A 12,372-nucleotide genomic window follows, 5' to 3' on the forward strand; every position below is an offset into this window, starting at 1 on the left:
CAGGGCAGTGGACAAGGTGCAGGGATGACCTGTCATCCAGGAGGTGCTAAGATAAGAGGGAGGGTGGAGGGGTGTGGAGTGTATTCAGGGATGGAATGGGTGGGAATGATTTTATGCCTTTTCCTTTTTGGCTACCTCCCTTGTAAGGGGGGAAAAGCCTTGGTATATGTATGTATGTACATGGGAGGAAATGAGAGGGGGTACCTTTACATCTAAAAACAAAATAAAAGAAAAACTGATGGAATAAAACTAGACCTCTGCTAGACTCTTCTTCAGTAGTTAGAATTTCACACACACAAATATCAACAAGTCTTTTCAATTTATATGGGGAAGGGGGGCAAGTCTAAGTATACACCAACCCTAAACTTACCTACATCGGAAGTTCACATATAAAATAAACATAATTCTTCAGGATTAACAAAAGAAATATTAACAAAAGAAATAACAGCTATCTTTGAATAACAATGGGACAGAAACTGTTTAATCCCTTGAACAATGGAAAACAATTTCAAATCTCTTCTGAGTACTGCCCAACATTTCAATTCAGTTGAGAGGCTAATTTTAAACCAATAAAAGTTCTAATTATATTTCTTTTAGTGGAATGGTCACAGATTGATTGGGTTAGTGAATTGCTACTTGTGGCAGAGGCTAATAGTGGAGACAATTTAAATTCTGCCTAGCAAATAAATGATGATTGATGATGATGATGATGATGATCCCCTTTATTAGGAGGCTAGGATGGTTGCCCCTTACAGAGGACTTTGTAGCATGGAATTTAATCAACCATGCCCTTGATTCAACTCACTAGTGGCAGGCTTCAAACCACCATCACCTCAACCTTCACCGCAAGTTGTGACACTCTAACCCATGTGGCCACCAAGCACATAAAATCATAGCAAGGGCATATTACATTAAATCCCCTGCTTTAAAAAGTCATTTGTAAGGAAGCACTATCCCAGTCACCTCTGAGGGGAATTTGCAACATTAAACTGAGTAATTTCTTTTAGTTCAAGATCTACAAAAGATGCTGACAAACTGATGGGGCTAATACCTAAACTTCCACTTCAATGCAATTCAAATATCTATGAGTTAAATACAGTGTCCATGATTTAGTCAATCCCCTTACAGAGGTAAGGGCCTTTTGGTATGTATGTAAATACAATAAGCTGTTAGTTTCTGTCAATTGTTTCATACATTAAATATTTAGTTAAAATGTGACCTAGACAAAATATGGGAATGGAGTCAGGTGTGAGAACTTCAACATTAAAAAAATGTAGCATAATGGAATTTGGAAAAAGTAAAAACAGAGTATTGGGACAGTATAAAATTGGAAACAAAGAAGTCAAAAAAGTCGATTCAGAAAGGGACCTAGGAGTAATTATCTCAAGCGACTTGACACCTGATAAACATGTCAATAAATTATTCAGAGAGACTTATAACTTATTGAGATCAATGAAAGTGGCCTTCGACTACATAGATGAGGAGATGGTAAAAAAAATAGTTGTTACACTGATAAGACCTAAACCAGAATATGCTGCAACACTATGGGCACCTAGCACAAAGAAGAACATAAGAAAATTAGAAAGAATTCAAAGAGCAGTGACAAAAATGGCACCTACACCGTCAAATCTGACATATGAACAAAGATTGGAGAAATTACATCTGTTAACACTGGAACAGAGAAGAGAAAGAGACAATTTGTTGACCATTTTCAGAATTATGAAAGGGATCAAAATTCTCGACACAGACAACTTATTAAAGCGGGACAGAAGAGAAACAAGAGGACATGAATAGAAACTGAAGAAAGACAGTTACAGAAGAGGCCTTAAAAAAATAGCTTCCCACACAGAGTGATCGATGTCTGGAACAAACTGAACGGAGAAAAAGTGAATGCCAAAACTATACACGATTTTAAGAATAAACTGGATGTAGAGAGATACGAAAATGGGTCACTATGAGCATAGCTCTCGTCTCGTAAAATACAACTAGGTAGATACATATTCCAAAGGCTTTTTCCCCTCCTTACAAGGGAGGTAGCCAAAAAACAAAGGCATAAAATCCATTCTCACCCATTTCATCCCTAATAAACTCCATTTCCCTCCACCCTCTACCCTCCCTCTTCTCTTGGCACCTCCTGGATGATGGGTCATCCCTGCATCTTGTCCACTGCCCCGGGTCAGAAGCAGTGACTCAAGACACACCACATCCACAGCAAGGTTGCTTCATTAAATCGGTGACACCCCCCTCTCTCCGTCCCCTCATGCAGAAAAGAAGACGGGGAGAAATCCCTTCGGGCTGTATAAAATTTTTCTCATACATACTACCTCACCCCTCCATCCCCCCATCCATTCCACCTCATGCATCACAACATCATCCATATACAACCATTTTCCATTCACCTCTGTCCTCTCCCGTCCTTCCTCAACAGACATTCCTCTCTTCCCCAAAGCCCCTTTCACCCCATCCATCCATCTCATCCAAGGTCGCCCCCTCATGTTCACTCCCTCCACATCTGCCTTCCATACCTCTTTTACTAGTCTTTCTTCACTCATTCTTTCCATGTGTCCAAACCATCCCAATACTCATTCATCCACCCTATCTCCCAACTCCCTTACCACCCCTGTTCTCCTCCTCACCTCCTCATTTCTCACTCTATCCAGCCTAATAACCCCCATCATACTTCTCAAACAACTCATCTCAATCATATTCAAACTCCTTCTCTCTTCCTCTCTTATGTTCCATGTTTCTGCCCTATACAGTGCTGTTGGCACACTCGCTCTTTCATTCAATCTCCTCTTAGAATCCATTCCCAAATGTCTATTTCTCATTACACTTTTTAATTCACTAATGCATTTATTCTCTTCTCTCAATCTACATTCTACCTCCACCTCTACTCCTCCCATTCCTGCCACATTTGCCCCAAGTACCTAAAGCTATCCACTTCCTCCAGTTGCTCTCCCTTAATGCTCACTTCCATTCTGCTGCCACTTTCACTCCTTGTACATCTCACCTTACTTTTGCCCACATTTATTTTGATTTTCTTCTTTCAGACACTCTCCCAAACTCTGTCACTAACTTCCTCAATCCCTCCTCTGATCCTGGTACAAGCAGTGTCATCTGCAAACAACAACTGGCTCACCTCCTACTTTTCTCCATTTTCTTTAACCATCTCCAATCCCTGACCCACCACCCTTGCATTCACCTCTTGCACCATCCCATCCATGCATAAGCTGAACAACCAGGGGGACATAACACATCCCTGACGAAGTCCCACCTTTACCTCGAACCACTCACTCTCTCCATTTCTAATCCTGACACATGCTCTATTACTCTCATAAAAACTCCTGACAGCTCCTAAAAGCTTTCCTCCTATCCCATATATCTGCAATACCTCCCACATAGCCTTCCTGTCTGCTCTGTCATAAGCTTTTTCCAGATCCATAAAAGCCCAAAGAACATCCTTACCTTTTCCTATAGCTTTCTCACATATCTGTCTTACCACAAAAATCTGGTCTACACAACCTCTACCTGTCCTATATCTACACTGTTCCTCACCAATTACTCCCTCTGTTCCTCTCTTAATCCTCTCAGTCAACATCCTCCAATAAGCCTTCCCAACTACACTTAACAAGCTAATCCCCCTAAAACTACTACACTCATACTTATTCCCTTTTCCCTTGTAGAGTGGAACTATACAGGCACTCCTCCAGTCCTCTGGCACTCTACCCTCTCTCCAACAAACATTAAATAACCTCACCAGCCAGTCCACCATCACTGTACCTTCTTTTTTTAGATATTCTGCATGGCATCCATCCAGACCTTACCTGCTCTGATCATCTTAACAACTGCCTTCACTTCATTCTTCCTTATTTCTCCTCCATTTTCCTCACTCATCACAGTTATTTTCTTAGCACTTCCCACTGCATCTATCTTTCCCTCCCTATCCTCCTTCACATTTAGCAACTCCCTAAAATACTCTGCCCATCTTCACCTTACTGCCTTCTCTTCCATTATCATCTCTCCATCTGCATCTTTTACCTTTTCTTCTCTACTTCATTCGCCTCCTCTTCCTCTCTCAATTTCTTTCAAAAACATCTTTTCATTACTTTCAAAATTTTCTGTCATACTCTTACCCCATTTAACATCTGCTCTCCTCTTTGCCTCCTTTACCTTGTGCTTTACTTCTCTTTTCTTTGTACCTCTCATATAACTCCCTTGTCCTATTTTGTAACCAATCTGTGAAAGCTCGCTTCTTTTTTTCTACAACTTTCTTTGTTTCCTCATCCCACCACTCACTACCCTTCCTTCTATTTCCTCCCATCCTTTTTGTTCCACACACCATCTTTTCACACTTTGTGACTCCCTCCTTGAACCATCCCCATTCCTCCTCCACTCCTAGTTCTACTCTATCCTTCACTCCCTTCCACTCCTCTCTCAGCTTCTTCTTGTACTCCTTCTCCTTTTCTTTCATATTTAAAGAATTCACTCTAAGCACCTCCCTACCATTTGTCTTTTTCCTCTTTCTCCATGTATCCTCCACTCTCAACTTGTCTTCCAGCAAGAAATGATCTGATATTCCCCCACTCTCTCCCCTTAGAACATGTACATTCTTAACTCTTCCTATTATGCTCCTATCTACCACTATATAGTACATTAACGCTCTATCTACCACCCTTCCATCCACCACCCTCTCCCATGTGTACTTATGTTTGACTTTCTTCTGAAACACTGTATTTGCTATCACCAACTCTCTTTCTAGACACATCTCCACCATCAATCCTCCACTACAATTCTTTCCTGGAACTCCACATTTCCCAACCACTCCGTCAAATGATTCATTTCCTACCCTAGCATTAAGGTCTCCCAATACCACTACATTGACGTTCCTCCCTAATCCCTTTATGCATTCATTTAAATCTATCCAAAAAGTCTCCCTTTCTTCAACACTCTTCTCACTACCAGGCCCATATGCACTTACAAAAACCCACATCTCCTTTCCCAGCTTCACCTTCATCCACATTATCCTTGAAGAAACCTCTTTCCACTCCACTACACATTTACCTATCTCTTCACTTAGTAGTATAGCCACCCCTTCTCTCTTTCACCCTCTCTTCACTCCTGAGAACTTCTCAACTACACTCCCAAACTCACACTCACCCTTTCCTCTCATCTAAGTTTAACTCAAAACCAACACATCCATCATACTTCATAATCATACTTCTGTGAAAATAAAATTTACCTGGGAAAATGCACTTCTAAGTATGTTGTGTGAAATAATTCCTTTATTCTTGTCCTTGTCTTTCCACACACTACTACCTGCTGGTTAATACCTTATGGATTTTTATGGCCAACAAAAGATAATCTGGCTTGTTTGGAAGGAAGCTTTTACTTGAGCAAGAGATAATATTACATTAATTGGGAGTTGGGAGAAGGAGGAGGGGAAAGAGAAGCAAGGGGAAAGGGAAAGCAGGTGGAGTAAGAGGAGGTGAAGGAACAAGAGCAAGAGGAAGAGGAGATTAGAGTACAGAGGTGGAGAAAGAATAGGATGAAGAAAGAAAAGGAGGATAAGGATGAGGAATAATATGTTGACATTGACAAGAAGAGGAGATGAGGAATAGCATGAGGACTCCAGGAGATGGTTATGAAAATTATGAAGAAAAAACAACAAAAGAAAACTAAACCCTACTGTGCAGCCCTGGAAAGTCGAGCCTGAGACATGGGTAGGGTGGTGTATGAGCCCATATCTGAATTATACTGTTGCGGAACCATGGACCCTTGAAGGAATCTCATTCCTTCTGTTTCTTCTTCTGAATCTGTGTCATCAGATTCTGCACCAATGTCTGAAAGTAACAGAAAAAAAGGTCAGTAATCAAATCCATATACCAACACAAACACATACACACATCAGGGTAGTGAACAAAGAAAACGTTTTTATTCCTGATAAGGATGAAACATTAGGGGATAAAAAATCCAACCCCTTTCTGTGTTTACCTCACCACCCTGCCACTCCTCTGTCTTTCACAATTAAACACACACAGCTAAAAATGGGCAGCTTTGCTATTCATCTTGTAGGAACTCCATCACTGCTCCTTGTATGTATAATAAATGACAGCTAATAAAAATTCATGTCAAGACAGCTTTTGCTTTAGTCCATGAACCTCTCAGACCAAAATCCTACGTTCTCTCTAACAAAACCTTGGAGCTATAAAGATTATACTAATAAGAAATTAAAAAGAAAGTTAGGGCAAGACAGCTTTTGCTTTAGTCCATGAACAACCCCTCAGCAGACCAAAATCCTATGTTAACTGCAACAAAACCTTGGAACAATAAAGATTATACTGCTAAGAAATGAAAAAGGAGAAAATATATCTATACAAACCATCCATTTTGCCAAACATAGCTGTGGCTGCTGGAGGAGGCATGGTAGAATTGATGCCATGGTAAAGCTGTGCCATCCTTGTAGCAATGGCAGTGTACGCCGTTTGCGGGGGAACCCGTGGCATCAAAGGCACTAGCCGTCGTCCTTCAATAGCCCATTCCACTTCAGTATTTGGCCCACACAACCTGCATAAAATAAGTGATTGGTCAATTCATTGTACATATCAAGCATTTTCAATTAATCAATTGTTGCTTCAAGTTTTGCTAACTGGAAAAAAGACAGCAGATGGCAATAGTCCTTGGGCTCTCTCAATAGATATTTCTGAGAAGAACCCTTGGACTAATGTCTGCAGTGTATTGGTGTGGGCTTGTTTCAGTGTCACTGGCTTGGAGTTGTTGGCTGTAAGCTCTCTTTGTGTTTAAAGGTGGAAGAAATACAGATTAAGTTGATATATAGATTTTGGGCCCAGTTGAAAGCTTACCATCCATTGGGGACTGTATCATTATATGGAAATGAGGAAGTTGATGGGGTTCGACGATGGGTGGCATGGTGATGACTTTCTTACATGACCACCTTGTGTATTATCTGTCTCAATGTCACCAAAACTAAGTAATAAATGATCAAGTGCACAAGCACACAGTATTACTAAATCACTACAGTTTCATACTCAGTAAAATTCACAATTATCATATCCTATCTGCACACCTTATAGCTATATCAAAACATCTGAATAAATTAAACATTAACCTAAGTATTGTATGATAATACTCACATTTCAGCAATTGTATTGAGTTTTTCATCATTAACAGCACGACGGATCTCAGCTCTATGACGTTCTAAACTCACAGAGAAGGAGGCCTGGAGGTCACTTAACAGTTTTCTTTTGTCCTTTGTTAAATCTCCCTGGGCTCTCAATACTGACACAACATGGCTGTAAGCTGACAACTCTGCAAATATAGAAATACCTTCACCACCTACCCTGCATTTATTTCTAATTATACTATGCCATTCTGTAGCAGATGACACTTTTCTTTATAGACTCTAAAAAAGCTATCAAATCACCTCTCCTCTCCTCAAACACTGGCAGTTCCAGAGCACTTATTCATCCTTTGTTTTACTCGCAACATCAGGAACCATTTGAATTGCTGCTTTGAAAGTTCTAATTTTTGTTTTCTCTATATTTCTTTGCAATTACAACATTGCAACATACTCCTATCTAAGGTAAATAAAGTTTTCAATCTTTTTCAGTGTGTCTTTGTCCATGTCATGGAATGGCACTCTCATGTTTATCAATAATTCTGAAGCTTTCCCAAACATACCTCTGTTTATGGTGACAGTTCTTCACTTCCCTCATGATCTTTGCATTGTCAGCAAATAAATTATTACAAATGGTCACTTTATCCATCATATCATTAACATATACCAAGAACATTATTGGCACTAATAATGATTCATGCAGGACTCCACTGGTATTTTCTCTTCAAACAAACCACTTGTCCTTCATGGCTGTGTATTTACCTAGTTGTATTATATGGGAAGGGGAGCTATGCTCATGGTGAGTCTTTGTATCTCGCAAAATCTAGTTTGTTTTTAAATTCAGGTATGGTGTTTGCACACACTATTGTTTCATCCAATTTGTTCCAGATGTCCACCACTCTGTGGAAAGCCGTTTTTTTTTTAGATCTCTTCTATAACTGTCCTTTTTGAGTTTCTTTTCATGTCCCCTTGTTTTCCCTCTATCCCAATTTAGTAAGTTTTCTCTGTCAAGGACTTCCATGCCTTTCATGATTTTGTAAATAGCCAAAAGATTGCTTCTTTCTCTTCTTTGTTCCAGGGTCGATAGTTCCAGTTTAGCCAATCTTTGCTCATATGTCAGTTTTGAAAGTGTTGGGGCCATCTTTGTCGTTGCTCTTTGGATTATTTCTATTTTCCTTGTATTCTTTTTTTGCACCGGGTGTCCATAGTGTCACAGCATACTCCAATCTTGGTCTTATCAGTGTGACTAGTATTTTCTTTACCATTATCTCATCCAAGTAATTAAAAGCCACTTTTATTGATCTTAATAAATTGTAGGTTTCTCTGACTATTTTGTTTATATGCTTGTCTGGGGACATGTCTTTGGTCCTTTCAGAATCAACTTTCTTAACTTCCTTTGCAACAATTTTATATTGTCCTGATATATACGAGGTCAATTAAAAAAGTATCCGACCTTGGTCCATAAAGAAAAGATTTGTGTACATTTCAAAACTTTTATTCAATCACCTTTAAAGTACTCCCCTTGGGAGTGCACACACTTCTCCCAGCGGTGCTGCCACTGCTGGTAACATCTCTGGAATGTTGTAGAGCTCTGCCATCGTTTTTCTCATAATTTCCTCTCTCGACTCAAAGCGCTTCCCTTTAAGGTTTTTTTTCAGTTTAGGGAAGAGCCAGAAGTCACAAGGTGCCATGTCTGGAGACTAGGGAGGGTGCCGAACAAGTGGAGTATTGTTTTTGGCCAGGTAAGCTTGGATCAGGTGGGCAGAATGAGCAGGTGCATTGTCATGGTTGCGCGCAGCCCACATTTGCGGTCGTTTTCATCGCACAGCATCGCGAAGGTGTCGCATAACTTCCAGATAATATGCCTTATTAATTGTTTGTCCTGCTGGTGCATATTCATGATGCACAATACCACTGGAGTCAAAAAAACATGTCAACATTACCTTGACGTTGCCCCGAACCTGTCGTGCTTTTTTTGGTCTTGGTGATGTCTGATGCTTTCATTGTGATGACTGAAATTTTGTTTCCGGGTTGTATCCATACACCCATGTCTCATCACTAGTGATGATGGTCTTCATGAAGTCAGAATCACTGTTAGCACAGTCAAGCAGGTCTTGTGCAATTTCCAGGCGGAGTTGTTTCTGCTGTTCCACCAGCAACTTTGGAACAAATTTTGCAGACACTCGTCGCATGGCCAAATCTTCGGTTAAAATTGTATGAACTGATCCTGTGCTTATTCCTACTTCTCCGACAATCTCGTTGATGGTTATACGACGGTCGTCCTCCACTATTCGACGAACATTCGCAATGAATTCTTCGTTTCTGCTGGTGGATGGCCTGCCAGACCGTGGCTTGCTCTCAAATGAGGTTTGTCCTTGCTTGAAGTGGTTATACCACTCCTTTATCTGTGTTATTCCCATGGCTTCATCGCCAAAGGCTTGCTGAATCTTCTGGATAGTTTGCACTTGCGTATCACCAAGCTTGTGGCAGAGCTTAATACAATAGCGCTGCTCGATGTGCTCCGACATGTTGCGTAAGGACAATAATCTGACGAGTACGTACTGGATGACTGCACTCTAGCCTTAACAGGTGGGAACTGGCGCGCACTACAGGTTTTAAAATTTCCACACATGCGCAGTAAGGGTGCCGTCAACTGCCACAAAAATGGATTCCTGAATGGTAAATTATTTTTCCTTTCATGGACCAAGGTCGGATACTTTTTGAATGGACCTCGTGTATATATATATATATATATATATATATATATATATAGATATATATATATATATATATATATATATATATATATATATATATATATATATATTACTTTTTCCAAATTTCATTATATTACATTTCTTAATGTTGAAGTCCACTTCCCATTTTTGACTCCGTTCCTAGACCTTGTCCAGATCTCTCTGTAGTGATTCACAACCTATTTCTGTACTTACTTTCTTTAGTAGCTTTGCGTTGTCTGCAAAGAAGTTCAAGTAACATTCTACACCTTCATCTATGTCGTTTACATATATAGCAAACATTATCGGAGCCAGCACTGAGCCCTGTGGGACTCCACTTATCATTTCTTCCCAAGTAGTTTTTATCTCTAAGCACCACTCTCATTTTTCTCCCCTGCAAGAAATCTACCATTCATTTTCATAGTTTTCTGTGTATACCTCGTGTTGTTTTTAATTTTCTTAATAATTTTTTGTGTGGTACTTTATCAAACACCTTTTGTAAGTCCAGGAAAACACAGTCTGCCCATCCTTCCCTTTCTTGCATTACATCTATCAACATTGAATAAAAACTGATCAAATTTGTGGCAAATTATCTTCCCTGCTTAAATCCAAATTGTCTTGGAGTTAGTATATTGTTCTCCTCCAGATGTTTAATCCATCTACTTTTGATGACTTTCTCACAAATTTTGGCTATTTTTCTTGCAAGAGAGACCGGTCTATAGTTTGTTGGATCTTCCTTGTTCCCCCTTTGTATATTGGCATTTTTCCAGTCTTCCAGTACCATTCCTTGAGTGAGCACTCTATCATCTTATATATTTTGTCCATTAGTTCATCTATATATCTTTAGTATCCAGTTACCAATTTTGTCCAGGCTGTGTGATTTTCTGACATAAAGGTTCATTATTTGGTCCCTTGTTTCTTTCTGTGCATGCCTGTGTTAATGATATAATAGATGAAACTGCCATAACAACATATTTGCTGACACTACCAAGATAATGAGAACAATGAAAAATTTATATTATTGTATGAATTTGATCTGTACATTTATATAAAAAAGCTAGAAATGGAAAATCAATTTCAATGTAGAAAAAAATGCAAACTATTATCATTAAACTACAAAACAGGAAATCAGGCAGTTACAAAAGTTAAGAAGGACAACTAGCTGGGAGTGTTGGTAATTTGTTCTGTGAAAAACACATCAAGATTATGGGAAAAGTTATAAATAGTTAATAAGCAATAAGAGTAGCAATCCACTGTATGAATGAATATATAATAAACTCAACAAGGAAAATAATAAATATACTGATGACCATGTGCTTTTGTCTATTCAGACATCCTCAGGGTACATGAATAATTAATCGAAAGCACTCGGTCATCAATATGTTTATTATTTTCCTTGGTAGTTTTCTGCATACTTAGAATAAAAAGTTCATGTGATTTCTCATGCAAACTCAATAAAAACATCACACAAAAAGATATAAAAAAGATACAATGAAAGTTAAGGAATAGAAACCAAAATAATAAAACATAGGAAGAAATATTAAGGATATTGAAACTGCAAACACTGGATGAAAGAAGAGAGTCAGCATGACAATAGCATAAAAAAGGCTCTTTTCCCCCTTTTAAAGGAGGTAGCAAAAAAAAAAAAAGAGGGGTGGTAAATGGGAGTGGAGTATGCGGGGATAAAATGGGTGACTTTAGCTACCTCCCTCATAAGGGGGAAAAAGCCCTTGGTATATGTAAGAAATACAGCTTTCCATTTAGATGCATAGTTACCTGGAACAATTCAGAACAAACAGTAGTCAGACCTAAGTCTGACAACAGAAGCATACAAACAGGACCCTACATATATAGCTCTTATCTTGTGTATTACAATTAGTTAGAAATTTAAGAACAAATCTCTGTATAAATTTTGTACCAAAATCCAACTTCAACAGCCTTACCTAGAGCACGTAATGACTGCTTGCATTCCTCCTTGGTCATGTCCAGCAATAGCGGCCATCTTCTCTTACTCATCTCCACCTATGTAATAAAGAAAAACATGTTTTTAAGATATATATAGATCTAACATGGTTTGGGTTTCACATTACATTGAACTACCATCCTCCTTTATATATTGGTACTATATTTCCTCTCTTCCAATCTTCTGGAACTTTTCCTTCTTTCAATGAACTGCTTTTTAAACTGTATTTCGTATGTTAGTTTGTCCCTGCATTATCTCAAAATCCAGTTTGCCATTTCATCTGGACTATGCAATTTTCTGACATTGAGATTACTCAAGTGATTCATTATTTCATTCTTTGTTACTTCTATTTCTTTCATAGGGGGGACTTTCCCCTCCCACTCATCATCTCTCAGCTGTATGTTCTCCCTCATGAACACTGATTTAAAATACTTATTCATAATTTCTGCTATTTCTATTTCCTCTGAGTATTCTATTCCTCCTTGTCGTAGTTTCAGTAATTCTTGTTTGTTTTTCAGTTTCTTGTTTATTAATCTATA

At 38.9% G+C, this 12,372-nt stretch overlaps 1 protein-coding gene across 6 annotated transcripts in view; it reads right to left on the bottom strand.

The window, feature by feature from the left end:
• Positions 1-12,372, bottom strand: part of LOC143032307 (uncharacterized) — a 41,755-nt gene that overhangs the window by 24,484 nt on the left and 4,899 nt on the right. For all 6 annotated transcript variants that reach the window (XM_076196821.1, XM_076196822.1, XM_076196819.1 and 3 more), the window contains exons 2-5: positions 11,814-11,892; positions 7,152-7,326; positions 6,380-6,564; positions 5,687-5,840 (exon numbers count right to left, since the gene is read on the bottom strand). In XM_076196821.1, coding sequence (XP_076052936.1) covers positions 5,687-5,840; positions 6,380-6,564; positions 7,152-7,326; positions 11,814-11,892 — 593 coding nt within the window. The remainder of the gene's footprint in view (positions 1-5,686; positions 5,841-6,379; positions 6,565-7,151; positions 7,327-11,813; positions 11,893-12,372) is intronic.

This window comes from Oratosquilla oratoria, chromosome 13 (assembly GCF_046742065.1).
Source record: "Oratosquilla oratoria isolate Oo_2021 chromosome 13, ASM4674206v1, whole genome shotgun sequence".
Taxonomy (NCBI): domain Eukaryota; kingdom Metazoa; phylum Arthropoda; class Malacostraca; order Stomatopoda; family Squillidae; genus Oratosquilla; species Oratosquilla oratoria.